Source organism: Pezoporus flaviventris, unplaced genomic scaffold (assembly GCF_033815535.1).
Source record: "Pezoporus flaviventris isolate CSIRO_AGI_PZ_B2104156 unplaced genomic scaffold, CSIRO_AGI_Pfla_v1 ptg000007l, whole genome shotgun sequence".
Taxonomy (NCBI): Eukaryota; Metazoa; Chordata; class Aves; order Psittaciformes; family Psittacidae; genus Pezoporus; species Pezoporus flaviventris.
The window spans coordinates 7,828,758-7,854,717 of record NW_026892555.1 but is presented as its reverse complement, the minus strand read 5'-3'; the positions used below and the strand labels follow the sequence as shown (position 1 = coordinate 7,854,717).

The window sequence follows — 25,960 nt, the reverse complement described above, 5'->3', positions numbered from 1 at the left end:
TGGTTACCCACCAGCATCTTGTTCATGCAGCCATATATATAAAGATAGGGACAAGATACAGTATATTCATATGGTCATAAATTTATGGCATAGATAAAGGCACATATAAAACTAATTTAAGGCATATGTTATTCCCTTAATTTTCTGGTGCACAGAAGAATGGGATTTTCCACCTTGCTCAAGAACTCTTCTAAGCATGGGAAGGGAAAGGGGAAGAGACAGCTTCTCTGGAGTGCTCAGCAGAGATGGGCCAAGGGCAGCACGGGGCACATGGTCAGTTTTCCTCTCTTTTCCTCTGTGTGAATACCTGGCAAGGAGCAAAAGAGGATTCTCCCTGATGCTCATACCCACAGCAGCTAGGCACTTCTGTAAACTGCTGAGAGCTATATAAAAACAAGCACAGGAGAAGGAAAAGGAAAAATAACCTCAGGCCTTTTCGAATGTGAAAAGATGGGTCTGTGCAAGGTAACAGAGACCAAAGTCAGCTTCCCATTCCCTAGGGGATGAGGGTGTTTTCATATAGGTGCTTTTTGAGATGGAACATGCAAGGGGAATTCACATTTCATGCCTTTTGGCATTTAGTTCTTTCTCAGATCTACATGTCTCTGGGGGGTACAAGGGGAAATGGAAATTTAGTTCCTGGAACTACACTTTCTGTGCAGTTTCCTTAGGGATGCTTTTCTACAAGGCCAGGTTAAGTGAGGCATTATGCTCTCTGTTTGATGCTACCTATGGGAGATAAGGGTCATTTTCATACCATGATTAACACATCATGTTTATACTTGGTGAGATTTTTTTGTCTTCTGCCAAATGGGAGGCCTGCAGAAATACAGTCTTGAGCATGAACTCCAGCACTTATAAAACAAGCATGCTGGAAACACACACACAAAGGAACATATTTGCTGCCAATACATTTTCTGTCATGGACAGTCATCAGAGGCACTGACTGCAACAATTCCAATCATGCTGCTGTTGGGTATAAGCATGAGTCCGATTCTGAGGACCTTCCTTGAAAGAAATGCTGGGATTGGTAGAATATTATAGAATGAATTGAAATTGTTAAAAGATCAAAAAAAAAGTGAGTTTTCAAATGCTCTCTGGCATGGTCAATAGGAAATTTCCTGATGTTTTGATAGGAGAACTGTTAGGCAAATGCTGAAAACACATTATTTAAATGTCTCAGTATTTTTCCTCTCTCCAAACTTTCTTTTTACTCAGTCAGTGTTGACAATGGACAGGAACTATCCAATATATAAGTGTACAGTCATTGCCCCAGGACCAGCAGAAGAAATCTTATTACATGCAGAGCTGGGAGTAAGTTTCCATCACTGCTGATGGGGCTGATTTCAATTCAAGGACATTACCAGGGTGATGCAATGCCCACACTCTACTTACCAGCAAGAGGAGCCAGTCTCCCGAAACAGTTTCATACTCCTTGAAAGTTGTCAGGACAGCTAAGATCAAACACCCCAAGACAATCAGAAACCTGGAATGAAATAGAAGGGGAAACCACAGCACTGTTACACCTCTCTGTATTTGCACTGGAGATAATGGCTATAAAATCCTAGTTAAAGACCTTCAACAGATGGCTGCTACTATTGGTGAGCAGTCAGGTGGGATCTCATGAAGATCAAGGGTTCTCAACCTGGACAGGTGAGGCTTTGTTGTCAGGAAATCCTGACAAGAGCCTAAATCAGAATGATGCCAGTATTGAAATGCATTAACTTTGCATGCTTCAAGAAGGAAGTGAGTGATACTGCATTTTGGGAAGGGATTTTAGATATATATATGTGTGTGTGTGTATATATACACACACAGGCAAAGGACTGTAATGCTTAGGAGGTCTCTTCCAAGCTGATGTGCTGTGTGCTTCAGAAAATGGCACTGCAGTGACAGTGCAATGAATCTACTTGGCACGTCCTGAGACCTGAGAAACAGTAAATGCTTCACTACAATGCAGCACCAGGAAAAACCCTCCCTTGAAAACTGCATTTCTTTTCTCATTTTTTTCACTCACTTCCACGCAGATGAAACAATGAAAAAGTTAAAAAGGTCTGAAAATTAAACAATAGAGAGTGAAATTCTGCTCTCCAGTAAACACAGTGCATGATAACTCACTGCCCCTGTGTTATTGTCTGTCTGTGAGGCTCCAGAACAGAGATTTGACTTAAAATTTAACTCCCACTGCTGGTAAATCCAATTCAGTCCAATCTAAAGTCATGTTGATCTGCTTTGTAAAACTATCCCCAGGTTTCAGCTGTTCAAAATCTTTTATACAAAAAGTAATGAGAAAAATCAAGGGAATCTCATATGTGATTACTGTGAAGCAGAGTGGGGGGAGCTTATATTTTGGTACTTCATGTACCCAGATCATAGGCATTTTAATGTGCTCCCAAAATCTGATCCACAGGAACAAAGGGGAAGGTGGCCATGGAAATATTTCAGAGCTTAGTGAGTAAATTGGAAGAATGTCTCCATAGAGCTCTGTATCCCTGGTTTCGTGGTTAGGGTACATCAAAGAAGTGATAGGTGTTAGGTACTGAAATCATCCAGGGAAAAAAGCTTGTTAAGAATCAAACTGTGTTTAGTGTGTAATACCTGCATTGAATTACAATCTGAATCCTAAACTGTGATTTATTTCTTGCTGAATAAAACTCTGCTTTGTTTCACTGGGTGAAATGAGCAGAGTCTACTGCAAGCAGTGATCAAGGACTCAGCTCAGACACACATGTCCTCTAATCTGTACTGGGTTTTGGTTTCATTCATGTATGAGGAAATCTAGGGCTAAGGGAGTGTGTTATGAGAATTTCCATTTTTGCAGCTGGAGTGAAAGAGGTGAGCTCCAGACAGCTCCAAACTGCTGCCTTTTGGGGGGGGGGGGGGAGAATAATTTCCTCCAAACATCATCAACTGGCACCCTCCATGCAAGGAATAGGCAACAGTGAAACATTTCACATCAAACCCTGAAGGATTACTTTGCTGTGGCTTTCCCAACATTAGCTGTTCAGACGGAAGTTTCTTATGTCAGGAAAATTTCACATCAGCCATTTTGAGAAAGGTTAGAACAGAAATAAATGTGTTTCCTCATGCTGAATAACTCTGAATTGCTTTGACATGTTTCACCTTTTCCCACTCACCAGCCATGCTCTAGAGCATGGGTTATGTGGTTGGTAGGAAAGAGCTTTTGGGCCCAGAATGTGTCTTTGCATTTATCTACAACCACAGTCCCCTGATCAAGACACCCATCAGTTAATATAGTAATTCTGTGATGTTCCTGCCATGCCCTCAAGTGTGCTTTGTCACACCATACACTGATGTCCCCAACTTGCAGTTATGAAGCCAGTGGCTCAACGGCTTCCCAAGACCCATGATCCAGCTGCCCTGCACCTCCATGACCAAACTAGTGAGAACTCAACCAGGACAACACGATTCCTTTCATTAGCTATAAACCAGCAATGTTCTGCCACATTACAGCCATTACAATGATTCCATCACTAATTCTCTATTTAAAGCCTTTAGCTGCTGCTATTTGAGGTTTTCCATTACAGCTGTTTCTATCTACATGTGAAAATTCAGTCACCCATCGGCTCACAAGTATCATTTATATGATTTAATGAGAGGTGAAACACACTGAAAATAGTTCAAGGAAATTACATCATCAGCCACTTAAACTAAAGGCACGAATTTACGATGTCATTCAACAGAAGAGCACTGTCAATTAAAGATGATGTGCAGATTTTTGTCCAAGGGGAAAACAGAAGATGAGTTAGTAGTGAAGTCATCTTTTGCCTAAAAATGCCTGAAGTTTTACCACTAGAGGGTGGCGGTGCTCCATACAGCAAGTAGATGCAGCGCTTGCTCCTATTACTCTTCCCAGTGAAACAAACTTAATGCAGGTGATGTTCAAGTGATCACACTGATCGCGCCTATGCATTTGATAGGCAAGAAAAGGAGTCTCACACCGGTGAAAATGCTTTTCTTTTCTCACTGAAAACTTCAGATGTTGGCGGTAATGGACAAGGGGTGCTGCTTGCTCTATCACTCTGTGTGGCACAGCCCACGCTGCAAGCCTACTGCTCCAAGTGAGAGCCCACCCATGAAAACATCATATCATGAAGCACAAAAACTCAGTAAAAATCGGGTGACAGTATGAGACTGGAGAGCTCAAGTCACCAGGAATAATTCTGAGGGCAAACCCCAGCAGGGAACATGGTCTGGACCATGAATGCAGCCCAGAAGAGTGCCTTGGAAGTGCAATTGCTGAGCAGGAACCTCGGTCCCAAAAAAACACATAGCCTTAGAGAAAGCTCCTGCTCCTTCCTCCAGTACTCTGGAGCGTGCATGGATGAAAAGGCTATCCTGGGACACACAACTGCAATCAATCTTGGAAGGGTCGACTCTCCTCCTACTGCACTGTTTCCAAGGGATAAACACCCACTGCAAGTTAATCAAATCACATCTCAGCAATCCTCCCTTAGCATCTGAAATGACGACCGTGGTTCAGAGCACTTATTGAATTTTAATCTCCACTGATACTATGCAACCCACCAATTTCCCTGCAGCCTCTTCTGGTCTGGATCTTGGTTCTTATGAAGCCTGCAAGACTTCTTGTGTCCTTTCTCTATGAAAGATGCTACACAAGTGTCATGTTTTTTTACCAATCCCCCTTGCTCAGCAAAGATGATAGCAAGGTTCACCTTTACCTTGCTGCTTATGTCCACACTGTGGGTGTATGCACCACTTATGCCCATATTTTGGTCTTGCAAACATGAAGACTCCAACTTGCTTGACAATTACTGAGTCTACATCGTCTAATCTCATTTTACAGAGGCAGCAATGTGGGTCCAGCGGTTGAGCGTGGTTGTAAAATCTTAACAGGCAAAGAGCAGGGAAAGAAACTACTCAAATCACAGGGGATGAGCAGAGGGGAGACCAACACTGACCTGGGGAATCAAGGGACAGAAAGGAAGAAAGTATGAAACTTGCTCATAGTTATGATGATACTATCCATGGGATATGGAGCACCAAGGGCTATAGGAAAGATTAGGGTGGAAGTCAAGGTTTAATAATGAAAATTAAGTCCTATTAAGCCTAAGCCTACTATTGAACAGTGTTTCAGCAGGTGGCAGTCCAGACTTGAAGACTGTAAATCAGATATGCCAAATGAGGTTCTGAATTTGGGTATTTAGTTTTTTTAATAACCCTTGATATTATTTACATGTTTTTTCACAGCTCATTGCACTGCACCTACTTGTAATGTTATACCTAAAATCCAAATTAATTTGTTGTGTGTGTAAGTTCCAGACCACCAAATTGCAGTGCTCTTTTGTGACTTTCACAACTAATATACTATTCTAGTAAATGAATGTTTTTGATACTGGAAATCACATGTTTAACACTCATGTTTTCTAATTGTAATATTTTGGTGTATTAAAGACAGTATTTCAAAAACAATATGTATTTTTTCCAGGAAAGAGGCAGTAATTTATGACTATGCTAGACCATGAATGTAATGTTTCTTGGGTGATCACCACAGACTGTTTTGTTTGATAAATATTTCACATTCATCATTTGTTTGATAATTTTTTTTTTATAAATATTTCACATTCTTTTGAGGTTTTCCTCTATATGCATTTTAATTTTAAGCCAATGCAATGTAGATCTAGCTGGGAACTTTCATATTTTTTCCATATAGAAGTGCTCATTGTGTATCCTCTTCATCATCTCTTTCTTCATAATTTGAGGAGCGGATCACCTAGCAATTTGTCTGTAATCTATTCCAAAACATAGCAGTCCTTTTGCAGCTGCTATTAGGACTAGGTACATCACAGGCAGGCCAAACAAGATTTGCATCTGGCATCACTTTGGGAAATCTTTGTGCTGTGTGACAAAATGTTCTCAATTAGACTTACAGGTTACTAATAGAGGGGATTGTGTACTTAGTGTACAACTGATGTTTAAAGTAGATGGCTCAAGTTGGTCACAAGCAACTGTAGAGACAGCTTCCCTGTATCTGAGGAAAAGTTCTAGTGACTAGCTCCTACAGAGATGTTTATGGTGTAAATGATCTGAATGTTCAGCCCTGTTTTGGTTAAATTACAAACAACAGCTTTTTAATAATGTTCATATATATTTACTACTTAAAGAATTACCCTACGAGCCATACCAGCACACTTCTTACATGCCCAGGTTTCTCTGAAAGCCCTTGCTGTTAATTTAGGTATCACATGGGATTGAGGAATCCTGGTTATGAAAAAATAATCCAGACTATGAGCAGGAAAGCCTCTTGATCAGCTATTAGTAAGAAATCCCCTCAAGTGAACACTGCATAACTTCTGTTTGCTCTCACATCTGCGATGCCATTTCTCATAAGATGGAATTTCCTCTGTCTCCAAGTGTTTTTATGACTCTTAGAATTCACTGCTTTGCTTCATTTGGTCCTTTCTTCTTTTCCCTTAAAACTTGTGCTCTAGTTTTATTTTGTTCTGCAAGTTGTCAAATGCTCATGGAATTCTCTAAGATTATATTTGGGAAACCTGGCAATGTTTTGCTAAATTTTGGTTCAGGGTTCCCAAAGCAATATGGTTCTAAAATCACGATTCCCACACACTTTCCCAAATTTCATACTGGAACAACCTTATTCTCTTCCACTATTGGCTTTTATCCATAAGGATTGAAAACACATCTCTCCTCACAGTTTTCACTTGCTCTATATTCCCACCCACCATCATTTTCCCGGCATCCAAACTCCAGTTTTCACAGAACATCTGCAGTATCTTGCACTGATCGGTTTATAGTTGCTAATGAGAGTTCTGAGCTGGGATTTTTTACACTAGAAAAAACAAGATTAGCAAATATTTGAGAACAGCTCTTCAGAGAGAAGAGAATGCATGCCTGACTTTCACAGGCTTGGGAATATTCACTGTTTAATATTTAGTTTTGTGCATCTCTGCTCTTCCAAGCAATAGGCTAGCTACGCCTACGGAAATCAGTATGGAGATAAGGGTGGTAGGAAAAATCCAGAGACTTTGTAAGGCTACAAATGTGCAGTGCAGTGGAGAAGGGCACTGAGAAACTCAGTGGAGGCCCTGAAGGAGGAGGGGAAAAGTGACAAGTGCTGCAAGTAGGGATGTTCAAAGGTTCCTCTTTCTCTGTGTTCACAGATTCAACTGGGTACACAAAACCATCCCTGGCCCAATGCCATCATGCTGCAAGGGCAGGGTAGAAATGCCATGCTCAGTAAGCTGAAATGCACTCTTGCTCTGCTGCAATGGCAGAGGCAGAGCAAGATCCTCCACAAGATGCTGGAGGAAACCATAAGAAGCAAGGAAATGTCCCCTAAAGATCCCTAGTCTTAGTGACACAACAGCTGATCTACCAGATGATGAAGTTGTAGCCCTGAATGACACCAGTGTGTTGGTGACAGAAGTGAGAGACATTGTCCCTCTCACAGGAAGAAGCTGAGCCAAAAAAGCTTAAATGCTAACTCATTCCAGGTTTTTTATGACCTTGAGTTCTCATTGGCCTTGAAATGGCTTCACTGCTGTTTCCCTAATTCTGGACAGTTTTTAAAGAGTGAGATCTGGGAGAGGAAAGCTATGCTTCACAGCAGGGCATTTAAGTGCAAAAGAACAGCTTTGAAATCAGACAGTTCCTATCTCCTGTCCTTCATGTACCAGCCAAAAACTTGGTTAAGGCCTCCTTCTCTACTTGCTTTTTCTTCAGGTCCACTCCAAACCCCTTTTTGTTCAGTGCTTTTAGTACCACCATTGCCAGTTTCCTTAGGGAGTCTGGTGTACTGGTACAAAATATGTTGGGTCAGCAATGTCAAACAGCATGAACACCATCAACCTGGATTTTCTGCTCTGGGGAACAGAAACTTCAGAAGAATGGCCCGACACATTTCCCAGGTTTGCTGGCAGAGAGTGCAAAATAGCCCATGGCACTACATTTCCCTGTTTGATTTTTCTCAGCTTGGGAGACAAGAGTCATCCACCAAGATCTCGTTTCCATCTTTCCAAAGACAAGCTTTAAGGATGCTTTGAAAGGCCCAGCATACATAGGTTACAAGAGGCTTAGATATCTTACCACATGGGCAACTGAGGATGGATTGCAGAAGTGGAGGAAAGGCAATGACGGCACTAGCTACCAAAGAGTTTGACATCTCTTGTCCTCCTGTAGCTTGAATAAGGATGGAAAAGCTTCTGACTGTTGCAACTAAATATTCTGAGTTGCTGTGTTATTTTAATATTAATTTTAATTTTAATATTAAGTGAATGACACTGGACCGAACTATTGTTTAGGGCTTTTATCTGCCATGACTAGCACTCCTGTCCATGGGCTTATCTCTGGCTAGCAGCATGCTGCTAATAGAGATGAGACACATGATTACGAAACATGGTGGGCCATGCAGCACAGAGCCAAACTGCATTATCCAGCAGCCTTAGCTGCAATAACTGCAAATCAAAGGAGTTTCAGCAATGCTTCTAACAGGAGATTCTCTAAAGGACATTAACTTGCGTGAAGCCATCTGAATGTAAATTTTAAGACTCACACATCAGTTTCTGATAAAATTTGTGAAATAAACGTGTAGGACATTTGGAAGTTAGTCTGCAATACAGCAGTCAAGTGTGCAGCCTTCAGCAGACCCATAAAGAAGTAAAGAAAATTTAGAGTATATAAAGATTCTTTTTGGTGGAGATGGGTCCAATATACTGAGAGTACTACCAGAGTCCTGGTGCTGAACACAGTGTCATGGGGATGAAAATGACTTTTAGATGTCAACATGAGCAGCATTATCTCCTAGTGATACCTTCCACAGCTGGCCAAATGCTCACTGGCATTCACTTTCTCACAATGCAGAAAGGAAGTTACATTCCATGTAATTCGGCTGCACATCAATCAAAAGGTCTTAATGCCCTTCAGCACTTACCTTTCAAAGTGTGTTTGAGGGCTTCTTTCATAGTTCTGTTTGAACAGTGGCAAGATTTTTTTAACCACTTACTGGGAAGAGAGAAGAGGCACAAAAAGTGGATTTCAACCCTAAAATGCCAGCTGCTATGTTGATGGTTTAAGACATGATAAGATATGTGGTCTGGATAGAAACGCAAGGGGATATTCAATTGCTTAGAGACAAATCCCTTCATAATAGTGTTTTTTCAACAACCCGTCTTTAAACCAATGAGAGTATGTCAATATCTATAAAGTGATTCAGCAAAGACGCTGTCATGTGGAATTTCTATAGGATCTACACCTCCACAGGAAAGAGCATTGAAGAGTCTGCAGCTCTGCAGTGCGCTGCAGACCCATGGTGCTAACAGCTGCTAAGGCCAACATAGAAACAGCTGAAGCATATAAGATAAGTTAATGTTCTCATTTTTCACCTCCAATTCTCATTCATTAGTAAATTATGAGTTGTGTTAGCATGGCAAATAAATCACATCCTCCTTGAAGGTGAACTTTGGATAAGCTCTTTAGAGGTCGTTGTTCCTCAGAACTCTGATTCACACAACTAAACAATAACAATAGCACGTGGCATTTGTACCTATGTAAATTTAATTCCGTCTTAAAATATTCCTGCTGCTTTTCATTACCATAAGCAATTAATCAGCACTCAAAATTCAGAATGATCATCTGTAAGCATGTGATATTTCATTTGAAGTCTGAAGTCTTTGGAGGAGGTTATCAGCCTTCTCCAGATCTGCCCAGTTTTATTCCTGAAGTGTTTCACCAGCATCTGCAGCAATGCTTCTCAACACAGTGCATGATGGCCCTTTGCTCAACTGTCTTGTTAATATCTCAGATTACATCATCCCTGTTTAACCTGACAGCTTCAAATAAAGCCAATTCTATCAAACCTTCACGAAAAAATGCAATATGAAAAGGAATATTTTTATTTATTTCTCATTGAAGAAAAAGCTCTATTTAGATAAGTAACTTGAAATAGCACAGTATTCAGCAAATGTAAGTACATTTAGAAAAATAAACCCCAATTTGCAGCAATGAGAAGTTTTGCATGCAGAATACAATCTAACAAAGCAGTTAAGTCTGTGCTAAGTAGATCTGCTGGGACATGAAGATACATGTTTGTACCTTCAAAGAACATGAATCTTTGGTTTTCCCCTAAATGAAGCAGCTGGTTTTACTGAAGGATCGTCCTCTGTAACAGGAGCATTGGACAAAACCTTGACAAAACTTTCCTGTTCTTACCTGACATCCATGGAAACAGGAATTCCTAATTCAAGCTTTGCCACCTTCTTCTGTTGTGGCATCAATGCAGAGAGCAGCTGGAATTTCAATATAATAATAAATCCCTAAGAGGGGAAAGTAAAATCCACAGGCTGGGGGTGTACAAGAACGTGGGAGAGAAAATAGCCAGGATAGCGGGCCCCAACTGATCCAAAGGATGTACCATACCATATGGTGTCATGCTCAGCATATAAAGCTGGGGGAAGAAGAAGGAAAGGAGGGGAGATGTTTGGAGTGATGGTGTTTGTCTTCCCATGTAACGGTTACATATGACAGAACCCTGCTTTCCTGCTGATGGCTGAACACCTGCCTGCAATGGGAGGTGATGAATGAATTCCCTGTTTTGCTTTGCTTGTGCATGGCTTTTCCTTTACCTATTAAACTGTCTTTACCTGAATGCATTAGTCTTCTCAATTCTGCCCTTCTGGTTCTCTCCTCCATCCCACTGGGGGAAAGTGAGCAAACAGCTGTATGGGGCTGAGTTCCTTTTTGGGGTTAAACCATGACAACCACACATAACATGTTTGACACTTAAATATTGGCTAAACTGAGTATGAAAAAACATGAGATGAAGCCAAAATTAATAAAGAGATGTTCTTAGAAATACCTCACCCCATCATTTTTACCCTCGAGGGTCCATGCATTCTATTGTTTTTCCACAGCCAAGACAACTATTAAAGTTTAGTTTATAAGTTAGTTTAGAAGTTTTATATTTTTAAACTTAAACAGGGGAAGTTCAGGTTGAACATAAGGAAGAAGTTCTTTATTGTGAGGGTTCAGATTGCCCACAGAAGTGGTAAATGCTCCATCCTTGTGAGTGTTAAAGGCCGGGCTGGACAGAGCTTTGGGCAACATGGTCTAGGGAGAGGCATCCCTGCTCATGGCAGGGCGTTGGAACTGGATGATCTTAAGGTCATTTCCAACCCAAACCTTTCTATGATTCTATGACAATAGTTTCTGAAGAACAAAAGTTTACTTTCTCCTATGAAGGTAATATTAGGCTTAGAGAAAAGTTGAAGAAACCAGGTAATGCAATTCCACCTCACCCAGTAAAAATATCAGACCTGGTAGCTATTAGTTTTCAAGGTACTTGAATTCTGAGGGTGCTTTGGTGGGAAAGTTAATTACCCACAAAACCAAAATTTGAAAGGGTTTCATGGTCCATACTTCCCATGAAATTACCAGCACTATTTCAGCCATTGTGACATTTTTAAAACAAGTACGTGTTTACACTCAGCTTGCCTGTAAGGTTATTAGATGTATCTCAAGGTGCCCACTTTAAGTGTACTCTTAACAGCTGTAATGTGGCTATGGATGCTGTTTATCTAACACAAATAATTCAACATGCCCATAATAGAAAGCGTGTAATTAAATTCTGCACACACCATTATTAGAGTTATGGGGCAGGCTAAGAAATATTTCATGCTTTAGACTCTTGGGTAAACCTGTACTCCTCCACTGTGGCTCACTGTGTTCTTTCCTTCACAAGACAGAAGGGTACAAAAGCACGTGAAACCTTTCAAGCCTAAATATTTCTTGATGGGAATTTTGAGTCATTCTCTTTATACAAGACATACCACACTGTGCACAAAAACTGGAGCAGCTTTTCCCTTGGACCTGGACAGCAGAAGTTAATAATATAGCGGTTATCTTGTACATCCAGTTGCATCTTTCTACCTTGCTCCAGTGCTTAAACTGACATAAGCTTTATTTTTTCTGTCATTTTTTTAACATGTTGAAATTCTTGATGCTGGAGGATGCTGTCATATATAATTTTTTTCTCACTTCCTGAAGGTTGGGCTTTTAATTTCTTCTTTCTTGTATTTGTTTATGTTATTTCTAGCACAGCTTTTATTATTTCCCTACTTTACAGAGCTAAGAGTAAATTGCACATGTCTGTCTACTCTTCCTTCATTACAGCATTAACCTTTCCATTATCAGCTCAAAAGCAGGGTTTATATTGCAGGCATCAGGCCCAGCAATGACCTCATAGGCTGATTTAGTAGCAGTCCCTGTCAGTTAGTTGATGCCCCACAGACCCAAACTTCACGAGACAGATGATAAAAGAAGAAACAAGAAGTAATGGCTAAAGCCAAATTGAATTCAGGGGTTACTGGTTTCCTTCCACATGCTTTTATGGTAGAGCAAGCTAGACTGAGTTTACACTAACAATTGCTTCAGCTAACGTTCCTAATAGATAACAGTATCAGAGCATCAAGTCAGACATTTTTTGCATGCATGAGTTTTCTTTATTCCCCACTTACAGCTAGGAACAAATTAAGCATAGATATATTTTCTAGGATGTGCACATATAAAAATCTAGATCACTTTTATTTCATAAGTATATAGCCTAAAACATTTTGGAAGTTACCAGTTCTTATATCTTAATGACATTTTAGAGTCAGCATGCATCAGTATGGCTTGGATGCTTCTGCCTTCCCTCTCAGGTCCTCCTTTCCCATTAGTCCAGTCCACCTACATTATGGCACGCAGTTTCCTCCATGCCTTGCACCAACTTGCTTGCTCCAAAGTGGAGGAAGTGCAGGTAATCTCTCAAATACTGCATGTTATTTGGTTGACCTCAGTGTCTCATGGCCTCTACAGCAAGGACAAAACTAGCAGGTTGATGCCCAGGTTTCTTGACTGAGGAATTTGAATGGCCACTAGAATACCAATGCATAAGACCTTGGAAAGATGGCAAGACTCAAGTTTGTGGCACTCCACCTACCAGCATTCAGAGAACTGGCATCAAATAAAGGGGTATGACAAAGTTATCCTTGCTTAACTGTCTCCTGCTGCTCCAGGTTAGTGCTGCTGCTCTCAGGGACATTTCAACTAAAGAACAGACGCTGAAGCCTTTAGGAATGTTTCTTATTCCTTGGTGCCCAGTAGCAACTGAAAAACCTTGAAATAACAACCTGGACAGCTTTGGATAACCTTTGTTATACCTTGCCCCCAGCCCTATAGGCTGGATCCTGGCACCTTGGCAATAGAAAATACTGGGTTTAGAGGGAGCTCAGGGCACATGAATGTGTTTCTCAGTCTCCACTAAGTACCACAACTTTGTATGGACATCATGTAGATTTTTGCTCTGCAATGGGATTACAATCCAGGTTAGTAAAAGATTAACTGTGGACCCTGAGAACAAGTTTCTCTATGTACATCCTAACGACCTTATCCTGAAGCTGGAGATCCAGGTCTAGTCAAGTAGTGAGCCATACTATTACTGTTACTTGTAGTACTTCAAACTTAATTTGAAGATATTTTAGTATGAAAGTGTTAGAATTAATTAAGCTACCTAGGGCACTAAGACAGATGTAGTTGAAGTAGAACGGGTTAATCTTCCATGATGAGAACCAGTTTATTAGTGTGATGAATTAATCCGACAGCAAAAAGTCCTATGCTTTCACTATTAATCTGTTTCCATTATCATTGTAGCCTGGTTAAAGCTAGCTCAGGTATTTCTACGTCCCACTGAAACTTGTTCCATAGTCACACTTTTTGTTTCTTGAATGAAGTACATATACAGAGGCCACCATTTAAGGAAAGTAATGACAGCTTGAACAGCAGTGTCATAAAATCCAGAAAGCCTTTGATGCACACGATGACACACTTAGTGTATCTTACTTCCACCATCTGAGTTAAGCCAAGCACCAGATTTGGCATCAGGAAGGGATATGTCTTCACATCACTCTGGCACTGAGTATTGGCTTAGGCCTGGATATTTTCTTTTCTTTTCCCCAGAACATAAGGCATTGCCCATTTCTTAGGTTTATCTGGGAATTATTTTGCTGTAGCAGGAAATGATTACATTCTCACTCTGCCTTATGTACATTACAGTTGGGATGCTTCGTCTTTAGTATAGACATTTTTCTGTAAATGCTTCAGGCTCATCATAGGGGTGAATTTGCTGTTCTGGTGAATGCAATGCAAAAGTGGATAGTATTTGATAACATCTGGAGAAAATACTTCATTTTCTGTGCCTGCATGAGACTGAAGCTGTTGGTCCTTCTAGCCTTTTCCAATGGAAAAGAGAACTCCACCTTTATAGTCATGGAGCTGCAGGAAGAGTTGTAACTCCAGCACATGCAGCGGACAAGCCATTGAAATGAACCCAAAAAGATGTACACCTGTCTGCTCACTCCATCTTCCTACTCTTTAACTGACCCAGTTAAACTACCTGGTTCCCAGAACAGCAGTAAGAAGCTGATGTGAGAGCAAAGGGTGTCAAGTGAAAAGTGCTAAATAAAGGAAGCTGATACCAGTAGCTTCATTTCCCCCCTCGTCAGGTTTAAAATACCTTATGATGAATAGGGAGAACATCATTTCATGTGAGCTAAAAATATTACAGGAAATTAAATAGGGCTGTGAAGATGTTAAATCTAGAATGTATATTCAATCATCATAACATCTTTTACGGCACAGTTTTAGTTCTGATTTAAGCTCAAAACCTCAAAGTAAACTTAACTTTGGAGCCCTTACAACATCTCTGGAGTGTATGTTGGCTGCTATATTTATAGATAGTGTTACATGAGTGTTCTTCTGTCTTTATATGCAGCTAGTCAGTAGATATCATGCCAGTGGGAAGTACTCCAGAATACATGTGCTCGGTATACCAGCATTATGGAATCAGGGAGGTTTAATTTAGCAGCTTTAACTGCATGAATTGTTCACAAGGCTTATATGTGAGCAACTAAATTATTTTTAACATGAATACCCAATTACATACAGACAAGTTTATACATGGGAAGTGAGCATGTGCACTTGTATCCAAATTTATTTTCTGGCACCTAAATATTCTACACGCATTGGTTTGCTACTTCAAGGAGCTGGAAAAATCTGAACTAGTTTGATCATCACCCCTACTCTAAAGAGGATTTACCAAAATGCTGGAAGAAATATGGCAAATCAAATTATTCACTGCTTTTCTGAAGTGTTTCTACTCTTTAGCCAAAGAAAAAAGAATAATAAGACAGAAAGAACATCTGTGCTTCGGGGAATGAAGCCTAGAAAGAAACATTTGGGAAACTTAAGAAAGAGTATGAAAGGAAAGTAAAAGCTTGATCTTATGCCTACAGAAATTACTGGCAAAACTCTCAGTGACTTTAATTGTGAAAGATCACAGCTCAAAGCATGAGCCCAAGAGAGGAAGAGAAGAAACAGGTCTGTGATGAAAGACAGTAGGCACAGAGAAATGGTGACAGTCAGACAGCAAAGACCATAGTAAAACACTTTTATGTCAAAAGTTCCATGCTTCAATGATCTACGCACTTCTGACGTCTGGTAATTTCCCTCTTTAGGGAAGACAGCCCCATATATACTGTCCCTATGCACTGAACTCCAGACTTTCAAGCCACTGATTATTCTTCTTTGATGTTTTCTCTTTTTCCCCCTTTTTTTTCAGTCTATCTGCTGTCAGCTCAGGAATTTTTACCTCACCAGTTATAGGTAACTGTGTCTCCGGTGAATGAGAGAAGCTTTAAAGAGTAATTTATGGAGAGATCTTACAAATGTAAAGAAAACCTTTATATTGTAATAGCTTGGAATACAGATGGCAAATTGAGGTGCCCTTTAGCTGTTGCTGTGCTTTCCAACAGACAGATAGCTATAGAATAGGAGAAACCTCCTAGAACAATGAAAGGCTTGGAAGCAGTCAGGATTCAGCTAAGGTTTTATTAGGATAAAGAATTAGTTTTGAATTTTACCGTGGCAGTTTTGAAGGCCTGGGGCTTTAATCCTGCAAAGGCTTTACTGCACAGTCTGTGCCGGATATTACAACGCCATACATCATTCCCTGTTCACAACACAATTCTTTTCTGATTGAGATTTTGCAAACTTTGAAAAAAAAATAAAGCATATGATTCAGCTCCCATTGATCAGCTGAAGTGCACTAGGCTGCAGAGCTTGTTAGGATGTAATGCTTTGGGGGAGTAAGATTCTAACAGACTGCTGGGGTTATTTTTGGTCTGTCATGTGCAAACTGACTGTAATCTCATTGGTACCCACTGAGAAGGCAGAAAGGATGATGGCTGTGCTACAGCTGGTGATGAAAGGTTATTCTTAATTTTGATCTGGCATACAAGTTACCAGCCATCATGAATGACAAGTTTCCTTCTCCCACTCAGCCACTGATGAGCAAACTTTCAAACATACTGTCTTAAGAAGACATAATTACAAAGCCATTTCAAAGTCAAGGTTAAAAACCTCAGATGCTTCATTGCCCATTGGCTGGAGAATATGAAATTATGTCCCTCACTTTCCTCCCTGCCATCATTAACTATTTCTTTAAAAAAAAATGCTGCAGTTGTTTTTCTAGGAGGCAATTGACAGTCAAAGCCTAGGAAGAATGCTCTACCTTAAACCACAGGAAGCAAAGTGTTAGGAAAATGGGAGGTTTGTGAATATTTTTGGATAAATCGAGTTCTGGATCAAATTGGTTGGCAACATAATGGAAGTCTTTACCATGACTTAAGAATGAACGAGACCACTGGCTGCTGTAAAAAGCTACTCATAACTGTAAAAAGCCTTTATTTTGATTTAGAATACAGTGATTCAATAAACAAGAAAGGTGGGATCATTTCATGGGTTGGTGGGATGTCACACCACCACAAACTAATCAAGTAAAGCTTTCCATCAGTAGCAGCACTGATTTTAAACCATGGCTGTTTTCAAAGCTAAACCCATGTGAGGGAAAAACAAGTAACAAATTATTTCCTAAGTAAATCCTGCCATTCACCCTCAAGGAAATGTTAAAGAGAAATATGTAAGAGGGTTGTTCAATCTAACTGTATAATGTGAGTAAATCTCTGAATAACTGCTGCAGCATGAAGAGGACATTCATGTTAACTCTTTAGCCTGGGCATCAGTGTCTGGTGATTATCACTCATTAAAAGCACTTTGTTGCACATGCAAAACCTAGTTGCTAAGGGGACATGAAAACTATTTAAAGCCAGAAAGTGACAAGCATCTTTATGAATACTCAGTGTTATGGAGTCTCTGCAATCTTTTTGACTTTAATGCAAACATTTATGGTGAGATGTATCACCATCATTGAGTAAGATCTCTCTACAGTCTTGCATGTAGCGGTAGAAGAAAGGAAGAACAGTACAGAAGAATGATGTATGGCCAACAGACGTATCTACGTTCAGAATGAGCCACTGTTCTATATATCCTGGTGCCAAAATAAAATGATTGCATTTACTCTACATGTCCATGGTCAAAACACCTTATATCCTACTTCTGATGGAGAGTTACCAAAACTCTGTATTGTGCATGTCCTGCTGCTTTCCACAGTCTGATAAATATGAGACAGAAGGTTAGCTAACCTGCTCAATGTTGTGAATTTTGCCTGCTGATGACAAGGGAAAAACCTAAAGGAGGAACTGAAACTGTAGGCAAGTGTCATCCCACACAAATATGTGCCAGAAGCTTTACAGCTACACTTTCCTGTCTTATGAGTATGAGATATCGTCCACACTATTCAAGATCAGACATGGGTTTTTTTACTTTCTGGTATCAGTCTGATGTCTGTCTATAAGCATTCTTAAAGCACTAGGTCTCAGTAATTTATGTGTCACTTCATGTACAGCTTCCCAGCGCGGTCTTGTAGTGCTCTTGTGATTCCCATAATTTCAAAACACCCCACAGAGGCAGGACCTAAAACAGCCAAGGGGAGCAATGTTTATGCTTCCCTTAAGGTGAATATTTCAATCAGGAGGTTTCTATTGGAACCCTGTTAATAATAACCCAATCAATTAATTTTGGTATAGTCATAATTCTTCTGGATGGTGCCAGCCCACACACAGTGCTGCTTTCCCTGAGTCACACAATTAACCCCAGGATGCAGCGCAAATCCAGAGTTCAGATGAAAGACTTCAGGAACTATGGATTTGCACAGGCTACAGGGCCAATAGCTCCTGGAAATTTCAAGAAGCCACTGTGCTAACAAAATTTTAATTAAGGGAGGTGTAATACATTGTCGAGACAGTCCTGAAGTGTGAGCCTGAAACTCAAAATTCATTAAAAAACCCTCCAAAAATATATTTGTTCATTGTTATGAACACAAAACGGCTTGGTAATTTCCTTTGCAGGACATATTACTTAATCTGGAGCGAGGTTACAGCCTTGGAATATGAATTACCTCGCACTAATCATATCAGTAGCAAACACACAGAGGTGTTTTTGAGAGTAACTGGTCTCTTTATACAGCCTAAATTGAAACTGCCCATTGCTTTCCAATGCTTATCACCTCAGTGTCTGATTTCAGCCAAAACGTGACACCCAAAGGCACGAACTGAGTAGGAGATGAATGCTATCTGGTGACAAACAGCTAAGGTTTTCTAATGGTGCTAATAACTTATTAATCACAAATGGAACCTTGCAACAAAATGGCCACTGGTTCACAGTGGAAGGAAGAGTTGTACCTATGGGAAGAGCAGTGACCCCTTTCCCTCCGGCTACCTTCCCAAATGCCATTTGTCCCAACTGGTATCTGCCAGCACAGCCCTTTTGGATGACCACAGATGCGGTCAAAACACCCATCCCACTTTCAGGAGCACTCATCTTCCTGAGGAATGGGGTAAAAACCATCTCTGGTATGTGCAAAATGGCACGTCAGACCAGGCAGAGAGCCCTGCTTGGCTAAAAGTTCATTTCCATGGTGGTGTGAGCTACCAGGCTGTGGGCATGTAAAGAGGGATACTGGTAAAAATCTCACAGATAATACGATCACAAGGGAAGATGAGTTACTTCTTGTTATCCAGAACCACATCAAAAAGGGCATGCCAACACATGAATGCTGTTGTGTTTCAAGTCTTACCTAAGACTATCCCATTGGAGCAAGCGATTTTGACGCTATGAATATAGAGATAAAGCAAGTGCATGGTGGCTTGCTGTGACCTTGGTGATTGAACGAGAACAGTTTCTGTCTGCCTAAGAACTGTGACTTCCTCCCCTTCCTCTTTTCCATGAGACCTGGGACCTGCCAGCATCTGTCCCAAGGACCCCCATGAAGTCCCAGTCCTTAGCAGAGCTTTTGACACAGCAAGGCAGGTGATAACCTTTTAAATGTTCCTTTCTCTTCCCTGGCAGCTCCTCATGACTTGCTGCGTGCTTCTCTATCAGCCTCCTTGCCTACATCTGTTGGTCAGCTCCTCTAAATCCCTTTAGCTGTGGCTTTGTCCAGAAGCTGCAGAGCATAAAACATTACATCCTATCACAACCACAACTCAGAAGCGATGACAGCACCGGAGAGCTGTATCTGGTTCTTAGGCTTCATTTTATGTTATCTTTACACTGCAGACCAAGCAGCAATTTTAATACATGAGCAAACACACAGATTCAACACATCAAAGGAGAAAACATTCTCCTGGGTTATACACAAAGGGCAATTCAGTGGATTTTTTGCCTCAAGGGCTTGCCAGTGCCTAAACATTTTGAAATTTATATTGTAACTGACCACTGCTTTCTTTTTTAATCATGTTGCTTGCTCCTTCCCACCCTGAGGACACATTGCACTTTACACTGCAAAGAGATGCAGGGCTTGTCCTAGAGAGAAAGGAAAGAAAATTACTGGCAAAAGAAAAGGGTGGATAACTCTCTAGTAACCCTTTTCTCACCTTAGCCAAACTGTTACCACCTTCAAAGCATCAAAATGAATCCTTCTCAGTTTGCTTTAAATATTTATCCATTTACCTTTCATTTTAAAATACAGCCTTCTGGCTCTGAGATATTAATCACTTAAAAGGATAAAGTCTATGCTCACCTACCAGTTCTCTTGGTATAATTTCTGTTCTGATCCTACTAGGAAAGAAACACCGTCTGCAGTCTTGGGTGGACTAAGATTCAGTCCCTATAAAGTGCAACTTCTCTCCCTCTTCAGGTTACAGTATTTTATCGACTTCCAGTGGTTAGACAAACAGGCTGAAAGTCTGTATATCTCATTTCAAGCTAAATCCAAGAATATATAGTGAGTGAAGGTCTAACACATTAATAAATAATAGCCATGCTTGGGAAGGTAGGAATTCAACACCTTTTGCAAGTGCTTGCAAGGTTAACTGGAGCGCCACAGGCAGCCCCTGATGAGCCGCTCAGTCTGTCAGACTGGAGGACCAAGGGCACAGTGTAGCTGTGAAAAGACAACTAGTCTTCTGCAATGACAGAAACTCATTGTTAATAACATTTTATGGCTGAATCAGTGATTTAAAGGCATTTTTGATGGCCTGTGCTTCCATCCTCCCAGGGATGCACCAGAAGTGTGTTAATGATAAAACAGCAGGACCCAAGTAAATATCAAAGTGAAATCCTCCAAAGCTGTCACCTACAGTGACAGTGATGGATTGGCTCCAAGAGCTGATAAGAGCTGGAGTTGGCTTCTTCAGACAGTGCATGGTGATACATGATACTTGCAAAACCAAGAGCTCCCAAATCAAACAACCCAGAATACTTTTGCAACTACACTCAAAATCCATTCTTAAAACTGCAGACCAAGGGCTTTTACATGCAGAAGTTAGCTCCCCATTCTCACCTCTGCTTTTGTTTCAGCTGTCTGCTGCTCTCTTGCTGCATTATGATTCCAGCTCTATAGAGCTGCACCAGCTACCGGTGCTGCACACAGCACACTTCTGCTCTGATGTGAGGCACCATGGCCAAGGAGACATGCTCCCTGATGGCAGCCTCTGTGAGGGAAGAACCATAGAACAGTTAGGGTTGGAAAGGACCTTAAGATCATACAGTTCCAACCCCCTGCCATGCCCAGGGACACCTTACACTAAACCATGTCACCGCCAGGGATGGAGCATTCACAATTTCCCTGGGCAACCTATTCCAGTGCCTCACCACCCTAACAGGAAAGAACTTCTTCCTTATATCTAACCCGAACTTCCCCTGTTTAATTTTGAACCTGTTACCCCTTGTCCTATCACTACAGTTCCCGATGGAGAGTCCCTCTCCAGCATCCTTGTTGGCCCCCTTCAGATACTGGAAGGATGTTTTAATGTTTTCTTTATTCCTTAATCAATTTAAAAAAAAATACATACATATATATATTACTTGGACATTCATTCTAGGAGATTTTTTTGTTGTTATTAGTATCTTTCTGGAATTAATATTAATGACTTTTGCCTATGTGAGTGTCCAGAAGGTAGCTGCTTCTTGATGAACAATTACAGTTTTCACACTCTGCTGGACACTATCAGAAATGTTTTTGTGTTCTTCGCCTTATAAAAAAGATGATTTCAAAACTGTAGCTGCAACCCAATTATACCCCATGTCAGAGCAGAACAAAAGCAAATGTGATTTTAGCTTCAAGCCTGCCAGCGTCATTCAGTGCTTCAGTGATTTTATTTCCCCTAAGTCAGCAGTATTTAAATTTCTCTGTAAATTATTCCTGGTAGTTAATTCATATCTTAACAGCTGGATTGTGGCATTGTGCCCTGCACTGTATCAGCATAGTGTGAGCAACATGAAGCTACTGTGCCACAAAGATCATCTACTGATTTATGGCTGACTCAGACAGAATTTATTTTGGGATGACACACAGAGTGGCAGTGCAGACCCATTCCTAGTGCCCATCTGACTGCAGGAGGAAAGCAGACACTGCCTACTGTACATGTGGGACAGGAACAAACTCCACCTGCAGTGAGAAGAAAAACGGTAGATGATGGATGTTTTAACGCAGCCAAAATTCAGATCAGAAGTCTAAGTAAGCCCTTGAGGCAAAGCAATCAACGCATCATTGTATAACAGATTACTGACTGTCATCTGGGGTAATGGTTGGACTTGATGATCCTAAAGGTCTTTTCCAACTTAGTTGATTCTATGATCTGAGCATGGCAGCTGCCCATGCGTACCACACAGACTTCTACAGCTGTGAAATAAAACGTGTTATCTTAGAGCAGGAACTTCTGAACCATGGAACCATCAATGATTTCAGCCATAGCTTGGCTTTGGTAATAGCTTTGGCTAGGCTGGTACTTATGGTAATGATCTTTATTGTGCTGCTGTTTAGGCAGCGAATTTAGAGTCAGTCTCCAGGGTAATGTCTCAGCAGTTTCATTTATAACTGCTCATAATCTATGGAAGCAGCAGAGTGACGAGCATTTTTTTGATAGATCAGTGAAGAGTGCTTCAAATTTTTATCATGTACATATCTAAAACCTCTCTGTAGCCATTAAACAAAGGCTGTCCAGTGTCAGTGAAGGACTTCCAGTTCTTTTAGATCTTAGTTCTTCTATAGATGCACTTCTTTAGCCTCAGTTTACTCATCTGGGAAATGAAAACCCTACGATTTATCCATGTTTCAGACTGATGAAATGCTTACAATTTCAGCAGCTTAAAATGAAATCAAGAAGCATTAAAATATTACTGCTGTTGTTATTATTGTTGTTATTGTTACAGGTTATCTAAAAAAAGAATCCTAACACTTCTTCCTACCTGGAGGGACCATGGCAACAGAGAAACTCCCTTAAAGAACCTGTTGAAAATGCAGAAAAAGCTCAACAGTGCCTATTCCCCTTTCATACTGAACTCCCACACTGTTTTAAATCATTCTTTACATTCGTCAGCCCAGAAATACCTTCTCCACAGCACCTGTAGAAGCTCCCTAGGATGCTCCCAGCACCTGAGCATTTTGGCTGAGAATGTGTTTGTACTTCAGCTCTTGGGGATACCATGCATCAGCTGCAGCCAATATTGTTCAGGAAACTACCTGGCTGCCTGTTCTTGTGTATATGCAGCAACAGCAGCAGAATGAGAACTCCTGGGTACCACTTTGCAACTCCCATTCTGGCTGTGCCTGACCCTGGACAAGTTAGATAGTCTCCTTGTGCCATTTTATGCCTGACTGTTGAGAAGATGCAGCACTTACCCTCCCCTTTGGGTGTTGCAAATCTTTGGTAATTTATACGTGTCAACTGCTCTGGGTTCCTTAGACAAAACGTGCTAAAGAATCACTATTAATATCTATGAGAGAGCAAAACCACATGTAAGTCAAACACAGCCATGTACCCTTTGCTGGGCTGAGTTTTACAGCACTGGGCCACTAGGCTTATGTGTCTTCACTTCTGAGATGAGCATCCTCGAATGGCCGTGTCATTTAACAAGGACTATACTTAGCACTAGTTGCATGTTTCACAAAAAGAAATAATGACCTTGATACCCGTGGTGCCCCAAATGTTGCCCAAACTGATGCATGTAATGTCTTGCAGAGACATCTGGAGACCTCAGACCTGAAGCCCTCCACAGTCAGATCATGGATGTCCATACACATCCAGAAAGCTGATACATGCTGTCATATGATAACAACCTAATCAGGTACCTGTAGTTTTGTTACATATGGGTAGATGTCCTTTGATGTGACAGGGCTTTTACCTGGTCCGTGACCTGCTGTGAGCGCCCTCTGTCACATTATATGGCAGCGGGGTTGGAACTAGATGGTATTGATGTCCTTTCCAACCCAAACCATTCTATGATTCTATGATGAGAACTTATTACAAAATATGACTTTGAATCAACTAGCATGTCTCCCAATATGTAAGGTTACTCCTATCACTTGATATCACATTTGATTGCTCTTATGTGACAGGGGACATTGGACCTGAGGTTGGCTTCCAGTTGTGTAGTCTACATGGCTTTTGGGAACTGCAACATCAGGAAGTGCCTTGCTAGGACAATTTATATGGTCTGTGGTTCATTTCTAGGACACAGACCATTGAAAAGCATGACTAGGGGTGATAGTTAGATGGTCTGTCTTGATCTATTTCGCAGAACACCTCTGCAATATATAATTCCTTAGTTGCTCTCTCATCCTTTACAGTCTTTCTGTCTCTGATCTGAAACGCCATCACCCTAATTTTTAGCATGTTCACTGGAGTCCTGTTTCATAAGACTTTGGGCAGAATTCACTCCTTAATGACTGAGTGCACGGTCTGGACTGAGTTACCTATGGGGCTAATTATCTACATTATGATTCCAGATTTACAGAGCAAATTTCTGCATACCTGCAAGAGAACCCCATCTTCTTCAGAGCCTGATTTGTTAACTGAAGGCAACTGAAACATGACAGGGATTTCTTTCAATAAATCAGCCACTAAAGAGAGAGCTGTAAGGAAAAGCCACCTGCTCAAGTCAGAGGGCAGATAGTATGCTTATGCTGCCTTTGGCTTCAGGGAGCTTCATATGCCGTGGAGAATTGTCTCTGTGCCTTCCACAACGGGTTGCAGCACTCAGCTGCTAGGTACATGAACTGTCTACAAAGACCAGGCTATTTGCCCCTATAGCTCTTCTACACAACTTTCCTTACATGGAGTAGGAACAAAGAAGATGGCAAACATCAAAGCCAGGCTTTTGTAACTAGGAAGAAAACCTGTAAATCCATTGGGCTGAGACGTGTCTTCCTATGTCTTTTACAGTCTGCTCACGCTCTCTAATTGCTGTGGTGATTTGTACTTAATCATGGCCATTCTCCTTTGCCTCCCATTCCCCTCCCCTGTCTGGCCCTGGGATGAAGTCACAGGCTAAATCTGTGATGATGACAGTCAATGTCACAGAGAGAGGTGGTGTTTTGCTCTGACTATAACGATGACAGCTCTGTGTTTTCACTGCAAGATCAAACAGAAGAACCTGAGCAGGGTGGGAGAGGGAAAACCTTCATTATTTTTAAAGCAACTAGCTCTTTTCCATCATGCTAGATGATGAAACGTGTAGAAACTACCCCAAATTAGAGGGGAACATTAGGGAGAGAGACATTTCAGAGTGTGGGCTGTAATGTGCTTCAGGGATTTAGCCCATTCCCTGACTCTTCCTGGCACTTTCTTTCAATCTAATTAAGCATAAAGAAAATTACATGCAACTTCAGGATGATGTAATGCATCTGTGTAATTGAGCAGTGCATTGTCAAAGAGCATTCAGTGTAATATTATGTATATTTGATGGAACAATTTCCACTATTAATATTCACTGAGGATTCCTAGAATTAACTGTAATTACTGGGGAAAAGGGGCTAGATATGACTGAGCACAGCTCAAAGAAAACATCTGTTCAGTGCTCTGTGATGGGCAAAACCAGAAGGATGGGGCTAGGCTGCACTAGGAAAGGCAAAGGCAAAAAATAGGAAAGGAGGCAATTATAAAGAGATGAAATAATGAATGGCTTCATATTAATCCCACTTAAAAATTCTACTGCTGACCCAAAGAGATGAGAAAGCTGCAGGGTATTCATGCACAGCTACCTGCCTTTTCAACTACGAGACTAGAGAAATGGTAAATCAAGAGAAATCTTTGCTTTTATTCAGAGAAGTATGACTTATGGTAATAAATAGGAAACATATCTTATGAACAAAGTAATACATCACCATATAATTGTGCAAATTAGAGTCCTAAAAACAAACACCCTGCACAACGGAGGAATGTGAGGGACGGCAGTATGTTCCTTCATCTATTACAAGGAGTCACACAGCAACGCTTTTGTTTCATTAACAGGCCTGGTCAAAACATGGCAAAGAAAAGCCTGTTTGTTTCCTGCAAGCTTGTAAAGGTCTTGCTGATTTTCCCTACTGTTTCAAAATTTGACAGCTCTAATCCATTTTTCAAGTGAACAGATGCTAAAAAGGTTCTAAAAAGCATGCATTTGACTAAATCATATTTTCTGTTATTTTTATCTTTCTAGCATTAAGTTGTCCCATCTCATTAACAAAAACTTGGTGCTGAGATTGGCT

The 25,960-nt window shown here is 40.8% G+C and overlaps 1 protein-coding gene across 2 annotated transcripts in view; it reads right to left on the bottom strand.

Moving 5' to 3' along the window:
- Positions 1-25,960, bottom strand: part of KCNQ3 (potassium voltage-gated channel subfamily Q member 3) — a 196,920-nt gene that overhangs the window by 32,356 nt on the left and 138,604 nt on the right. For both annotated transcript variants that reach the window (XM_061447709.1, XM_061447710.1), the window contains exon 2: positions 1,396-1,486. In XM_061447709.1, the coding sequence (XP_061303693.1) occupies positions 1,396-1,486 (91 nt within the window). The remainder of the gene's footprint in view (positions 1-1,395; positions 1,487-25,960) is intronic.